This window comes from Syngnathoides biaculeatus, chromosome 14, assembly GCF_019802595.1.
Source record: "Syngnathoides biaculeatus isolate LvHL_M chromosome 14, ASM1980259v1, whole genome shotgun sequence".
NCBI classification, from domain to species: Eukaryota; Metazoa; Chordata; class Actinopteri; order Syngnathiformes; family Syngnathidae; genus Syngnathoides; species Syngnathoides biaculeatus.
Window position 1 is genome coordinate 9,533,402 of NC_084653.1, and position 16,356 is coordinate 9,549,757.

General features: G+C 42.1%; 1 protein-coding gene across 1 annotated transcript in view; it reads left to right on the forward strand.

Moving 5' to 3' along the window:
• abca12 (ATP-binding cassette, sub-family A (ABC1), member 12) overlaps positions 1–16,356 on the forward strand; it is a 44,129-nt gene that overhangs the window by 13,586 nt on the left and 14,187 nt on the right. The window contains exons 19-36 of the mRNA XM_061841144.1: positions 217–375; positions 618–801; positions 1,625–1,843; positions 2,903–3,099; positions 3,634–3,791; positions 4,732–4,965; positions 5,145–5,292; positions 5,707–5,953; positions 6,611–6,700; positions 7,866–7,953; positions 8,082–8,209; positions 8,396–8,483; positions 8,640–8,748; positions 9,415–9,469; positions 11,725–11,902; positions 12,018–12,133; positions 13,429–13,591; positions 13,716–13,975. Coding sequence (XP_061697128.1) covers positions 217–375; positions 618–801; positions 1,625–1,843; positions 2,903–3,099; positions 3,634–3,791; positions 4,732–4,965; positions 5,145–5,292; positions 5,707–5,953; positions 6,611–6,700; positions 7,866–7,953; positions 8,082–8,209; positions 8,396–8,483; positions 8,640–8,748; positions 9,415–9,469; positions 11,725–11,902; positions 12,018–12,133; positions 13,429–13,591; positions 13,716–13,975 — 2,821 coding nt within the window. The remainder of the gene's footprint in view (positions 1–216; positions 376–617; positions 802–1,624; positions 1,844–2,902; positions 3,100–3,633; positions 3,792–4,731; positions 4,966–5,144; positions 5,293–5,706; positions 5,954–6,610; positions 6,701–7,865; positions 7,954–8,081; positions 8,210–8,395; positions 8,484–8,639; positions 8,749–9,414; positions 9,470–11,724; positions 11,903–12,017; positions 12,134–13,428; positions 13,592–13,715; positions 13,976–16,356) is intronic.

Below are 16,356 nucleotides of genomic sequence, written 5' to 3' on the forward strand. Positions count from 1 at the left end.
GCAATGTAATTTGAGTCATCCTGCATGTTTTTATTATACCTTGGAGTTCAAAACGTCTTGAGCCGCTTTAGTGATTTACCCATTGATGAGATTGTGATACCAATTGGAGATTTATTGATTATAAATTCAGTCTCTGCTGGTGCGTCACGAAGTGTTACCAAGATAAAGGAAACGTTATCATGACAAGTCTTTTTTTTGTTTTTCCTGTCCAATCAGGCAAATATGGTATCCCAGCTCCATGGTACTTCCCCTTCACAGCCTCCTTTTGGGCTGACCTTTTCTGCTGTATAAAGTCACAGAAGGGAGGCAAAGGGCTTATGTTCACCAACACCATGAATCTAACCCTGCCTGTGTTCTCTAATGACAAGGGGAAAGGTACAGAAAAAAGCAATTACTGCTACAATGTAACCACTACAAGACAACACACTCTCAGAGGCTGCTTGTCTCTTCTTCTGCTCTGAGATTTTCTCTCTTTGTTGTCTTGTCGCGTCTTCTTTTCATGGTCCCCCATTTTTTCCGCCTTATTGAAACACTGAACTGTATTTCTCCCACCCTCTCCATTTATGTCCTATATAGTGGCTCTTGGATTTACTGACTGCATTTGTCCATTCTCTCAGGCCAGAGCCAGCTTTTCTCTCAGACAGGCGAGGACTTCTCTCATCTCCCAGTGGGTGTTACCCTTCACAGTCTCACTAAGGTCTATGGGGACCGGATGGCCATTCAGAACCTTAACATTTCTTTCTACGAGGGCCATGTCACATCACTACTAGGTCACAATGGAGCTGGAAAGACTACTACCATGTATGTAAATTGCCACATCTCCTTTTTTTCCTGATCGAAAAAAAAGAGTACCAATACACACTTTCTATTAATATACTGTTCTGAATCCATCTGTGTTTTTTATTTTCTTTGTGCCTCCCTGTTATCAGAGCATAGAACTGCTACTCATTGTGTATGTTGTTTTAGCTGACCTGAGCAAAAGTTCTATGTCAGAGATAATGGGTTGCCAAGAACTGGAGCAATTAACGTCATGTTCTGTACATTTTTAGGCACATTCTCAGTGCCGATAAGAACCAAGGACAATTTGGTGATTACAAAATTCAGCTGAACAGTCCAGGAGAATCCTAACAGAGGGATTGGGGTTTTGCATTTTTTAAATGTAGTTTTTCCACCTACAAATTTGCAAATATATTCACCATTCCCAACAATAAGGTAAACAATTTAGTTAAGTGGGGAAGCAAATTGAGAGAACCCACATTTTGTGTACTTCGGATCACAAGGAAAACAATTCAATTTTGCTTAATTAATCACATTTTTTGGGGTGCGGGGGGTTGAAACTCGTGACAGAGTTAGCGACCAAGTACTACAATGACATTCTGATTGTGTTTTCGTCCACAAGATATTTTGTGAAATACATTAACATACACATCTGGTACCGTCTTACAACTTCATTACTTTGAGGCTGGTACATGTAAGTACTAGTGATTAAATCGTCTCAGTTATAGTTTACATAATAGATAAAAATGACCAGTTTTTAATTACAGTATAAGATGCTCCCATTCAGGTTTTATTATACCGGGTAAAATACTAACTCAATGTAATGTTACATTTTCTGTGTGGTTAGGTCACTCCTCACAGGTCTCTTTGCGCCATCATCTGGTACGGTTCAAGTGTATGGCCGAGACATGCATACAAATTTGGATGACGTCCGCAAAGACCTGGGTGTGTGCATGCAATATGATGTTCTCTTTGATCACATGACCACCAAGGAGCACCTCCTGCTCTATGGCCAAATAAAGGCCCCACACTGGTCCCAGAAGGAATTGCATGAGCAGGTTCGAACGTAAGTGTTGACTCATTCGACGTATAATGAATGTTTGCTGTCTCATATTGAGGTTGGACTGGGCCCCTAAGGATCATGTCTTGACTTGTTCATGATGCAGTAATGTAATATAGTGTGTATTTTACAGTCTTAAGTTTTTATCGGCCATGGTGAAACAGTGGTCTTTGCTCTGTTGACAGTATCTCCCCCTAATAAAAATGAAATGTGCGAAGTTGTTACAGTGGCTAGAATTGAATGCCAGTGGTTCTCTGGAGAAAAAGTTAAACATGATAGTAGTCAAGCACATTTTATAGCCACACTTAATTTATATGCATCTCCGGTGGTAAAGATAACGTAATTGTTCCACCTGTTACTCTTGAAATATAGTTTTCGATTTACCATTGCAAAAGGAAGAGGATGTTATGAGATACATACACTATAAGACCATTAGTGCAAGAAGAAAATACTAGTGTGGGCTGAATACTTTAAGGGATTTGTTCTAGTCTTTTTGCTATTTTTAATCAGCTTTTTTAAAGTAAAGAACAATAAATAATATAATTGACGTTAAACACATGGAACCACCCTCTAAAATAGGGGGAAGGGGCGGGGGGATTCATTTTTGTTTCGGGCCACATAGTTAGGGTTTCCCTCAGAGGCCGTTATGACTGTGAAACCATAAAAATCTTTTAATCACCTCATCACTATCACACATGAAATTTGTGAACTAGTTTTGGATCCTAAGTCAAGATTAATGGGGTTTTCAACTATTGTTCATGTTTGGTAAAAGAAAAATGCTTGCAATGTCTCAATGTTATCATGATCAGATAATTTGACATTTTGGGACAGATTTCAACAAGAATTATTTAATGACACGCATGATTTGCCTTTTTGGGCCGCACAAAATCATGTGGGGGTCTGGATCAGGCCCCCAGGCCTTGAGTTTGACACCTGTGTTCTAAAAGGAACCCCTTTAGGAAAAACAGTTTTGAAATCCACATATGAACCTGTAATACATATACAGGTAAAGATTATGTTAATGTGCAGGTTGTCTTGACCTCTTTCCACTGTTTTATCATCCAGGATCCTGGAGGAGACGGGCATGTACATTCACAGACACAAGCGGGTGGGCACACTGTCTGGCGGTATGAAGCGCAAGTTGTCAATCTCCATTGCGTTCATTGGTGGCTCCCGCTTAGTGGTGCTGGATGAACCCACCACAGGTGTTGATCCTTGTTCCAGGCGAAGCATCTGGGACATTATTATCCAAAATAAAAAACGTGAGTCCATGCTCTTGACGACACAAATTTTCGTCACCCCAGCCTAACTGCTACTGGCCAAGCTCTTCTAGTACTCAAATGGCGGTCTTGTTTGGGCAAAGAATAATATTCGATAACAGTTTGAAGGTCCATTTCAGTGTATGACTTGCTTTGCAAGCCTTTTTGCTTTTGTTATTCAAAAATCAATAAGCTTGTTAGTTTGAATTAAGTTATCGGTTTGAGGAAACTATGCTAACTGATAAAAGAGAAAAGAATCATGTTCTGATTCTTTGTGCTATATTCTGTATATGTATATGGTCATTTTTTTGCATGATCTTTATTAGGGTTCATTGGACAATGGTCTCCAAGAAACAAGAACAATTAAATATTTTTTGCTTTTAGCCCCTTGAAAGTCAGAGTTAGTCGAGGTTACTGCTGACCTGAGCTATACAGTCAAGTCGGCAGAGAATGAATGATGTTTATTGGCATTTAGCTTGATGCATACACAAATAATTGTGGGGGTGGGGGTGGGGCGGTTTGTGTTTGCTTTCTTAGGGCACACCATTATCATGTCTACCCACCACCTGGATGAAGCTGAAACGCTGAGTGACCGGATTGCCTTCCTGGAGCGAGGAGGGTTAAAATGCTGTGGCTCCCCTTTCTATCTGAAAGATAAGCTGGGCCAGGGCTACAAACTCACTCTCACTAAAAAGGTCATTATAATGACTTCCTAACAATGTGCACGAAAGTATCAGGTGTCTAGGTTAAGTGTTCTACAATATTGTCCTGTGACAGGTTACTGTGTGAATGGGTAGAGATAATACTTAATAATACCTCACTTACACGAAAAGGATGATTTTAAGTATGTTTTTAATAATAACAAAAAAAAAAGGCAGCCGGAATGGACCCATCCATTTCTTCACCACACAACATGATTTTGACAAATATGGCTTTTTGTAACTTCCCCCATGAAAATCCTCCCGAGGGATTTGTTTTGGAGAAGAAGCAGGAAGTGACGTTAACAGCAGGAGCGCACTCAGGTGGTCTCGTGTGTTTATACTGGTTTTACCTGCTAGAAGGTAGCTCTTTGTTCATTCGTGTTAGCCAAAATGCTGGCTCGTTGTATTGCTGGATATCGTTAAAACACTTGGGAGGATGGATTTACTCTTCGTACATAAAAAGACCTGGTTCATCGGGAAAAATTGTTTGCACAGGTGCAAAGGACGAGAGCTTTGTGGGTTCCAAATGAAAAAAAAACAATAGTTGGGGGGTGGGGACGTAATCCTCTCAGAACGTTACAAAAGATCCGCGTACGGAAGTCATTGGTGGTAAATGTGTATATTGACCGTTGGCGCCACGGACGGCTTCGGCGGTGGGGCTTTAATATTGTGTGACTGCATTCACACTGCTGTAGTAAACTACTGTACTGTAAAACATCTGAATTATGGTGCAAAAACTGTGAAATAGCCATTCACCCACTGTTATTCTATAATGAACAAACAACCATGTGAGAGCTCAGCTTTTAACTGAGTGAAGCATGTAATAATTGAAAAGAATAAAATGTTAGCATTTTTGCCATTTCTAGATAAAATAGTATCTTAAAAAAATGTTTGCATTCGACATAAAAGTACCATCTTTATTTCATGTCTTCAGGCGCACGTTCTTGAGTCTGACGGCTTTGATGATGCTGAAATTAAGGCCTTTATCCAAGCACATGTACCGGAAGCACGGCTAAAAGAGACCCAGGGGGGCGACTTGGTCTACTCTCTGCCCCCATTCACCTCATCCAATGCCTCCTCATACAGCTCTCTTCTGACAGCGCTGGACGCCAATCTGGATGATCTACAGTTGGGAGGCTACGGTATCTCAGATACAACCCTAGAAGAGGTAAGCTCACACCCATCTAAATGTGAGACTATATTAAACAGATGACTTTGAAAATATAAATATTCATTGTACTAGTATAAAAAGAAAGTCATCCATTGGGAAATTGCATTGACTGTGTCATGGGCTATTGACACATTGTTTTTAGTTGTTTATTGTTTATTTTTTTGTCAACTCTGTAGGTGTTCCTCCATTTGACTGAGGAAAATAAAGGAAGTCTTCATGAGGAGAACAGACCTTTTTCTATCTCAGAGACGCTTTCAGAAACTGACTCCATTGACACTTTCCCTGCAGATCCAAGTGACATGATCCCAGGTTCTGACAAAATTAGTAAGTATATAGACAATGCATGGTTTACCTTCTCTATTGGTTTGTATTGTGCTGAGTATGCGTGCTATGCAAAATAGAAATATAGTTATAAATATGAAGTCGTGAAAAAGGTTTAAAGTCATAATATTATCAGCATAAATTTTTGCAAACTATGTTATGAATCTTGCATTATATTCTGACTTCATTCCCTTTCCTTTATGGCTTTTTGCAGTTTTGGCCAATTTTTCATTTTGTGTCCCCCTAATACCTCATTGTCGTTTTATCTCCTGCCATCCTTTGCTCAATTCACCCCTCCCATATACTTTACATGAACTGTTTTATCTGTTTTAACTGAGTGATTCATCTAGCCAACAGAGAATCTGAAAATAAGTTTCAGTTTTGACTTGGTTTGTTTTTTTCCACCATTTCGCCTAGACCTGACTAGTTCCAACAGAGCACAAGGGATGGCCCTTGCTTGGCAGCAAATCAAAGCTATTCTCATCAAGAGGTTCCATCACAGCTGCAGAGACTACAGGGGCCTGATCTCCCAGCTCCTACTTCCTGTTTTGTTTGTGGCATTTGCTATGGGCCTGGGATCCATCAAGAATGATGTGTGGCACTATCCTGAGCTGGAGCTTAGCCCTGCACTCTACAACATCAGACCAAGTTACTCTTTCTTCAGGTCAGTTCTTGTGGAGCGCAGAATAGATGGTACTCCAAATACTTATTTGTGATTGACTGAGAATCAGATAAAACTAAATGACCTCTGAAAATCATCTACTTTACTTGATGTCAAGGTCTTTGGACAAGTCCTCAGGTCTCTGCCACGTTTTGTGCGAAAACCTTGCATACTGATGTGCCTCTAGGAGGCACAATAATCAATAAAGTACATCCCGCAACAAGGCAATTTGCTTTTGATGAAATATTAATTAAGGGCTGATGGATCTTATTTACTTAAATTGGCCCAGCGTGTCCCTGCATCACTTTTTGGGTATCACAAAGTTGAGGTTCTTTGAAGGGCAGACACGCCCCAAGGGGAAGTAACGATAGAGATGTGATGTGTGTCGATGTAATTCAAGATCAAAATGAATAGCATTAAGAGTGTTGAGGGAGAATGTCTTTGTGTTAAGAACTGCCGCTATTTGATCAAGGATATCGGGTATAGGATATGTACCAAAGAAAATCTGAGGTGCCATTCCAAGTTCCTCTGTGGTGTCTTTTATAATATATGTATTTTATATATATATAAATATATAATATATATGTTATCTATAAAACATTTAATCAAAAAACATCTTTTCAAATTTGATTTGTTCCATAATGTTATGGATTCTCACAGTAACCACAATGGACGATCCAGCCAAATGGTGGACACTATGATGTCATTCCCAGGAATGGATAACAGTTGCCTTGACCAGTCCAGTAATCCGTATGTAAACACAACAACATGCCAGGTTTTATATTTAACAGTAGTTTTTTTTTATTGATCTCATTTCCATTCTTCCATGCCTTGACCTTGTTTGAGTTTACTACTCCTCCTCCTCTTAAATTTCCAACAAATCTCTGGGTCTCTTGCTTCATTCTTATTTTTCCAGTTACTTGGCTCCATGTGTATCTGAGTGAAACAGCAACAGCACCAGCAGAGCCTTGCAGCTCAAAAGCATTATTTGCATTCCATAAACACCTCCCGTTTATTGCAGAGATTTTCTCCTTGCTGTCACGGAATCACTTTTGAGACTCATGAAGTACACCTTGGAGCCATTTTAAAGCTCCCTGGCACCCCAGAAGAAGCGTGCAAAAAAAAAAGATAATCAAATGGTGAAATCGAGATTGAATGTTTTGGATTTGAAGTACAAGCAAGAGAATGTGGTGTAGTCCTTCAGAAATCTAGAAATTTACATCCGTTCTTGTCTTTTTGCTACAGAGAAACCAACCGTACAATGTATTGTAGCATAAAACATACATTTCGCTGGCACTGGGCAGAGTCGTTACATCTCTAAAACCCTCACTTTTCAGGAAACACAACAAATTTACTGAGCCATAAATATTGCCTTCCCAAAGAGAGTAACCCATTTTTAAAAATGGACTATATTGGACAAAGGAGATTTCTCTCAAATAGTAACCATATGCAATTCACAATGCAAGAACAACCTGCAGCAGCAGAATAAACAAACTAAACTTTAACATATGGATTTTCATAAAGACTTTGTGCAGCTTGTCATTGCTGCAGTGACCCCAGAACCAGACTGTATTTTTCTTGCATCCTGCTAATTTGGTACCCCACCAAGTTTGTTCAACTAAAAACTCCTTGTGAAGTGCATCAATGCCGAGATCTCAAATAAATATGAAGCTGCACTAATTTAGATTTCAAAATATTGTTCAGTCACACGTACAAAAGCAGTCAAGTCTTGAGTGCTTGCAGCTGCATACTAGCGGCTTGCTCTCGCCTTTCTCTTTCGTCTCTTTGCATGTGTACTGGCTTTTAGCTTTTCCCCCCCATCATAACAAGTACAAGATGTGTTCTAGCGTGTAACTGCACTCCCATCACATAACTGTGTGACATTTCACTCTGTGAATTTTTTTTTTCTTTCAAGGGTTTGCACAATTCTAACTAACAACTTGAATTCCGGGGGGAACAGATCCACATCTTTGAGTGACTGTAAATGTACCCTTCAGGAACAGGTGAGGGACAGGAAGAATGTAGTACATGTGAGAGAATTACATGCCTTCCGTTTTGTTTCTTCTTTTGCCCACATTCACAGCTGCATTGTTATTCATCGATGTGTGCTTCATTTCAAAATATAATGTAGAGTTGTCATGGGGAAAGATTTCAGCCAGCCAGTTGGCAGATCCCGTCTTCTCAGATCGTTTACAACCTAAGTGGAATCAATGTCGAGAATTACCTACTGACCACGGCCAATACCTTTATTAGAAACAGGTAAGTGGTTCAAGACACAAACTGCCAATATTATTTGCCAACAGACCATCTCTCCCTGTCCACATCTTTTGTGGCTCTTCGTAAGCATGTGTACATAAGTGTGAACTCATTGGTAAAGAGCCTTTATCACACAGAAAAAAATGCTCCTGTTTAAACCCTGAAAAAGTTCACAACTTCATTTCTCAGGTATGGTGGGTTTGAATTTGGAATGCCGCTCCCACGTGACTTGGAAATGGATCTTCTACCCAAGTCTAACAATGTCACTTTATCTAAGGTATCGCTTCTCTTCTCTGATGGAAATCTAATTAATTGTACTGTATTTCTAATGGAGGAAAGTAAAGCATGACATATGAAGTTGGCCTCACATGATTTTGTTGCATTTTTTCTGTGTGCATGCACATGTGGTGTGCGTGTGTTTGTATAAGTGCAGGTTTGGTTCAACCCTGAGGGATACCACACAATGCCAGCATATTTAAACAGCCTCAACAATGTTATCCTACGCTCCAAACTTCCAGGAGATAAAGATCCAAAGAAATATGGTATGCTGTGAAGTACTGGCGAATACAAGTACTTCATATCACATGCAAATAACGCTGAGAGGTGGAGGCAGGGGTCTTGGGAGATTCGGACTGATGATTGTACCTCTAGTATTCAGAATGCCTAATGTTTCAAAATGCGATATTCCTATATCCATATCACCACAAACAAAACTTAAACAAAGCAAAACTATACAGTACTTGTACGCACCCATTCGGTGTTAGCATTTGATGTTGCACAATACAGAATCCAGGGAGATTACTTTTTGACAGTTATGATCTTTTAGCTTTGGACATGTAACTACTTACCCTTATGTAATAGACATCCCACTCTAGGTTAGAACTTGCCCACGGATGTGTCATCGCACTCCTGCTCAATCCGATCCATCCAGCACAGAGATATATGGTTTCTCAACTGTCTATGGACAATTTGTGTCAAACAGATGGCTTCATTTACATACACCAGTGATACTGATAACCTGTTGCCACATGGTTTTCGAGAAACTGTGCCCCGATTCATTAGTTAGATCTACTACAAGATAAAATCATCCTTCTATATCAGAATGATAATGCTCTGTTTTGACTGACATTGTCAGTATTTTTATTTAATTTACCAATACAGTTATTATTGTGGTAATAGACTTGTGCTCATTTTTTTTTTTTTGGCAGCTATTTCAGTGTCCAATCATCCCTACTTTGGCCGGCCAGATGAAGATGACTCCATGTAAATAAACCTTTTTTTTATTGTTACCTTTCCTCAATAACACATCAGGAGTAGCAAAACAGTCCTGACAGTATACTATAGTGTTTGTTTTCCAGCTTCACTAAATAAAATCTTTATACTTTATATTTAGGCCTTGACAATTGATTGAGTGAGAACTGGAGGAGAGGGTGTTTGTTTTTGTTTGATGTTGGTTGCTGTATAACTGATTGAAGACAACTTTTTCCGCAAATTATTCATCCATCCATCCATCCAGCCATCCATCAATACATTCATCCATCTATTTTCATAGCTGCTTATCCTCACAATGGTCACGGAAGTGCTGAAGCCTATCCCGGTTATCTTTGGGCAGGAGGCAGGGTACAGCCTAAACTGGTTGTCAGCCAATCGCAGGGCACATTGAAACAAACAACCATTCGCAGTCACAATCACAATCACACATGAGGGCAATTTACAGTCTCCAATTAATACACGTTTTTGGGGTGTGGGAGGAAACTGAAGTCCCTGGAGAACAGGAGAACACTCACAGAGGCATGGGGAGAACATACAAAATCCACACAGGCGGGGCTGGGATTTGAACCTCGGTTGTCTGAACTGTGAGGCAAACACTCTAACCAGTTGCTCCACCTTTGCGCCTTTCCTTTTATTAATGAAATATAAAATGAAGGCTCTGATTAGGGCTGGCCACCAGTTCAGGTTGTACCTTGCCTCTCACCCCTAAGATAGCTGGGATAGGCTCCAGCACCCTCTCGACCCAAGTGAGGATGAGTGGTACAAAAAATGGATGAAATCGAGTCTTCAAAATATTCAAAATGTGTGTGTCCAATGGACTGTGCTTCTGTGATCGCATCACCCTCAAACCTTTATTTTTGAGTATTTTTGTATACATGGGGAGCTTTTTTAGTTTCCAGCCTGGAAAGGTATGTGGGGCCATTTACTCCTTCCATGCTGATATTGATGTATTGACTTGGTCTTGGCCATTTTAAGAATACAGTCGTCTTATCACAGTGAGATATCTTATCCTGTGTGGCGGCCCATGGGATACAATACAACGCTCAAGCTAAAGCTTGGCGATGCTGATAATGAGCCTGATCTATGTTGGCTATGTTCTGTAATTGGAACTTCTTTAAAGCTCCCAGCACATGTTCCTTCTTTTTTTTATCTTCCTTTCCTCTTGGTCACTCAGCCAGCTTCACCTTTATCCTCCTTGCGCTGCGGGCAGCTGATTAAACCACTTGTTCTGGCCGGGCCAACTCGAAGAGGTTGCACTTGCACAGAAGCAGGTAGTGGTGTTATGGCTTAAAAAAAAAAAAAAGTCTCCACAGAAACAGTATTTTTAATGAATTCATAGAGGGGTGATAGACAATTTCCATCCATCCATTTTCTTTGCCGCTTATCCTCACAAGGGTCGTGGGGAGTGCTCGAGCCTATCCCAGCTGTCAACAGGCAGAAGGCGGGGTACACCCTGAACTGGTTACCAGCCAATCGCAGGGCACATGGAGACAGACAACAGCCACACTCACAATCACACCTAGGGGCAATTAAGAGTGTCCAATTAATGTTGCACGTTTTTTGGGACATGGGAGGAAACCGGAGGCCCTGGAGAAAACGCACGCAGGCACGGGGAGAACCTGCAAACTCCACACAGGTGGGGCTGGTCTCGAACCCCGGTCCTCAGAACTCTGAGGCCAACGCTTTACCAGCTGATCCACCGTTCTGCCGTAGACAACTTCATTCTTCCAATTTTGTTTGAACAATTAGATGAATACCCTCAGTGCCCTAGAGTAAAAACGATATATATTAGGGAGATAATTTATTGATTCCAAACGAAATTCTGGAAACTAGGTTCAAAAAGACATGTTGGGATGAGAAACCCCATTTCAAAGTCCTTCGACACCTTACAGATGGACGATAACAGATTAATAGCCAGGGTATGTCCAATGTAAGTCACCTTTGTTCTTCCTGATGTTTGGATACAATTCTTACAGACACTCTAAAATGCTGAGGAATGTCTTAGCAAAAGAGTGCTGAGTAATCTTTGTAATTAGAATTGATTCTTGTAATTTTTTCTTTCAAGGTACAGTATATTCCACTTGAAGCTACTTTAGCTGCGCCAAAATAAAAACCCAAAGTTAAGTGCAAGTCACCATATAGTGTTAATTTTTAATTGTCAACAAACATGCCCCAGCAATTCATAAAGTACTGCTGTTATTGATTCTGGACTAGCACTTCTGAATGATCCACTTTTGTCTTCACAGCACTCTGGGATTGCTCCAGATCCTTGTGGCCATTTGTGTGCTTACAGGCTATTCGATCACTACAGCCAGCTTCTCCGTCTATGTTGTCAACGAGCGTCACAGCGGCTCCAAGAGGCTTCAGCACATCGCAGGCATCAGCGAGCCCTTCTACTGGGCCATTAACTTCCTTTATGACATGGTAACACCTAATTGTCCAGTCTATAAATCACTAAAATTCAACCCCATCCATTTTATAACCGATACCATCAAATAAATTATCAGCTATTAATTATTCCTTGGACCTCTTCCCACAGATCCTCTATCTGATTCCTGTCAGTTTGACCATCGGTGTTGTTGCAGCCTTCCAGATTTCAGCATTCACGGATCAACAAAATTTAGCTGCCATTTCACTTCTTCTGGTGCTCTTTGGGTGAGTTGGGCTTTAAGCCGGCATGTATATTTTATATACTGTATGTTTGGGTCCTTATCTGCTCAGCATACTGGAAAATTCTTTGGCTTCATTTGTGAGGCAAAAACTCAATGATTCAAATTATCCTAGCTTGGTTGATGAATTAAAAATTCTGATACCATTTAGAACATAATGTAGTCAGTCACAGATAATTTCTAAAGCCACTCTATAATTTATCATCTTTTCCTGCATGTTTGTGTGTGTCACCAAATTGTAGTAAGAGCAGAGAACATTGAGAGTTGCTATTGTCCATCCACATATAAGCTACATTATCAGCATTTTTTTGCAAAGTCAGATGGCAAAAAATAGTGTAAAATAGGAAGCCTTTTCTCACCAAAGATATAAAACAAAAGAAGGAAGGGAACCTGAATAAAGCGTGGAAAATAACAGTGAATGTGAATATACACTAGATATCATCTAAATATTTCCAAGGTTTAAAAATTGATGCGACAATAACATTTAAATTCACGGTCAACCTTTATCCATTTTGGTTGTTAACCCATTTTTACACCAGTAATTGGATTCCTCTGTTGCATCCAAAGGTAAAGCCACATCTGTCCTCGGCAAATATTTACATCATTTTAATTCTACTACTTACTGTTTACCCCCCTGTGTTTTGCTCCACTGCCAATGGGCCCTAGATCTTAGGAGGGCGAGTCAGCACTGTGCAACTCATTTATCAGACAGATGTCTCCCTCCCAACCAATGAATAATCACATTTCTCCATCTAGCAGCCAGCACCCAACTGGTCTGGTTTGCAGCCGTCCCGCTGCCGTTCTCTGCTGTGCTTTGGCACCCGTCCTGTATCTACCAAGCACCTTTTTTGGGCATGTTTCCCAGATGTTTTCTTATGCTACTTTCCTTCTTTTAATGTATTTTTCTTTTCTTCACCATTTTCTTTTTTTCCTCCCTCATTTCTATTTGTATGCCCCAATCAAATAAACAAGGAGATTATGTGAAAGGAAAGAATAGGGCAGAAAAGAAAAAGAGTTGTGCGACTGAAGGAAGAAGTAATCCATCTTCCTCTTTTAGCATCGTGACTGTTTACCCTCCTCATCTAGTGATTATCCCCCCGCATTGTCAGTATTTTAATGCCTGTACGTTTTTCAGCCAGTTTGTCTCATTTTAGCATTTGTTCTCCAAGTAACATCATTTAAGATTTTCTTTTAACGTCATTGCATTTCAACCTGTAGACTGTTTACACTGAATGTAGTGATTTTCTTGAATTAAGTCCATTTTCCATGTCAACTCCTCAGGTTTGCCACCTTCCCATGGATGTATCTCTTGTCAGGTGTTTTCAAGGATGGAGAGACAGCCTTCATCACCTATGTGTGCATTAACCTTTTCATCAGTATCAATACCATTATATCCACCTCTATTATCTTCTTTCTGGCTGAAAGTACAACACCTGCTGCAAAGGTCAGTATCATTTCCTGAATCAGTATTTATTTATTTTTTCATTACGTAATAACCTTTGGAAGTTGCAGTGTCCTGTGCCGAATAACTGACTACTGTCCCAATTACCTCTTGTGGTATCTCTCAGAGAGAGAGCATTCAGAATATCTTCAGGATATTGAGCGATGCCTTCCTCATCTTCCCCCAATTCAGCTTTGGAAATGGACTGATGAAACTGGCAAGAATGAACGTTGAGGTCCAGGTTCTTAGAGGCTATGGCATTGATGCCTACAAGAACCCATTCTCTACAGAGGTTCTTGGCTGGATGTTCATCTCCTCCATCATCCAAGGCGTGGTCTTCTTTGGGCTGCGCCTCTTACTCAACATGTTCCTGTTGCGCAAAGTCAGGTATGTGAAATAGAAACTACAACCAAGAAAAACTTTTGGCTTTGATTATTTTTAGATTTTACTCTTTAAAATGTTTTTGACCTGAAAATAAAAGTTTCAGGAGTTTTTTTGTGGTTACTGTGGTTTATTTACTGTGTAATAAGGAAAATAGTTTTTGTTTAAAGTGGGTTTTACACGATCATGATTTCTGGGGCTGATGGTGATTGTCGAGTTTAAAATAACTATATCCGATCACCGATGGATGGACTTGTGTACTTAATTGCTGAAAAATATATATATTTACAATAAATAATGTACCTTTATTCCTCTATTAAATGCCAGAATGCTCACTTAACTAAGAAAGCGTAACTGTGATTGGCTGGGTGTTCGGTTCTGACCTGAAGTAAACTTGCCTGGTGGCACAGATGGTGAATTTTAGACAGCGAATTGTTGCCAGTTGAATTTCAGACAGTGAATTGTACCTGGTTGGATTCCAGACAGCGAATTGTAGCGAGTTGAATTGTTAACATTGAAAAGTTACACTGAAATTCAACTATTGAAAATGTGATCACTACATTTTAATTCAAATCCTGTTTTCTGTGGCATTTCAAATTGAAATCCTGGTGGCACTAATTTACTTCCATAATCGATCAGCATAGAATGCTCATGACTGGCCGATACCGATCTCACAGATCAAATCAGTGTAAAGTCGAGTTTAAGGATTGTGCTATGCTATGTGCTATGTGTGCTAAGGAAGCATACATTTTACTTATTTGCTCTTTACTTAGGAAGCTTTTATCGAACTCCTGTCACGTCCCATCGGAACGAGAGGTAGGACCCAAATGCAGGAACTCGGAAGACGCAAGGTAGTTCAAGAAGAGACACGTTTATTGTATGCCGAGGTCAGGGATCGAGCAGGCAGTCCGGCGCAGCAGCGGTAGCTGTGACGTCGGACGAAGACAACAGATGAGCGGACAGGAAGGAGTCGGTACACGGGGAAACAATCAACGCAGGCAAAAGGATCAAGGAGTCAGGCTTGCAAGGTTGGTCGGAGAACGGACGAAGGTCGGTACACACAGGATCAATCAGGAGTACGAGAGTGCTGGAACGGGACATAAAGGTCAACGAACTGGCGCAGGACCAGTCGTCACCGGGTCCTATATATACGGGGGATGATCAGGCCGCATGAGGCACAGGTGTGTGCCTCCCAATCAGCGCAGCCGCACAGCTCGTGCTGAAGCGGCAGGATCATGACAGTAGCCCCCCCTCAAAGGCACGGCTCCCAGACGTGCCTAAACGAAAAAAACCAGACACTAATAACACAGGCAGGGGTGGGCGGTAGAGGGTCCGGAGGAGGGCACGCCCCCCCCGAACCCCAGACTGGTGGCCATCCAGGCCACCAAACACGAGGCGTCCGGGTGGACAGGTCAGGAGGACGACCCGGACGCCAAGCACCAGGGTCCCCACGGGGCGATTCGGGCGGACGACCTCTGTGAGGAACAAAACTGCGAAGCAGGAACCAGAACGAGGCAGGCCACTGCTCCGGACGAGAACCTCCCAAGGACGAGAAGCGGCTGTGGAGACGTCGCCACCTCCTGGACAGCAACGAGAGGCGGCATCGGGTCGGTCCCCACTGCCACATGAGCTTGCAGTGCATCCGTTGAAACGGCAACGTGGGCGTGGCGCGGTGGCGAATCCATTTCCAGGGCAACGTGAACCTGAGTAGGTGGAGAGTCAGTCGAAACTGACACGTGGGCGTGTCTCGGGAGCGGGTCAGTTCCGACTGCCGCGTGAGCTCTGCTCGGAACCGCCAACACTGCGATGTGCACTTGAGGTGGCGAGTCTGTTACCACTGTGGCGTGCACTTTACAAGGGGGCGGGTCGGTTTCCACGGCAACGTGAACCTGAGTCAGCAGCGAGTCAGTCGCCGTTGCGACGTCAGCGTAGCTCGGCTGGATCGCCAATCCTTGCCGGACCTGGGCCGTGAGAGCCGCCAAATCGGCGCTCTGCCTCTCTATCTGCGCCCGCATTTCGCGACAGAACGCCTCGTGGTTTGGCGGCTCCTCCTCCCTCTGGGCTGGAAGCCTCGCCACGAGCTGCGGGTCTGCCGGTCTCGCCGTTGCCGGCGAGGAGTGGGAGGACGGTGTCTTCGTTGCTGCGCAGCGAGAGACACCAGGAAGCGCCCGGCCGGGGCGTCTCCTCTGGCCGCCCCGCGGAGGTCCCGGGTAGATGGCCAATCGGGTTCCCTCGTACCGATTGGTGTACTTTGATCTACCGGGTGAAGACGTTCGGGTGCTGGAAACGCGGGGAGGTGAAACAAACTGACTGGGGTGAAAGATCGGACGAGCAGATTCATGTTCAAATTCGTCGGAGTCGTACTCAGGCAGCCGGTCATACAAATC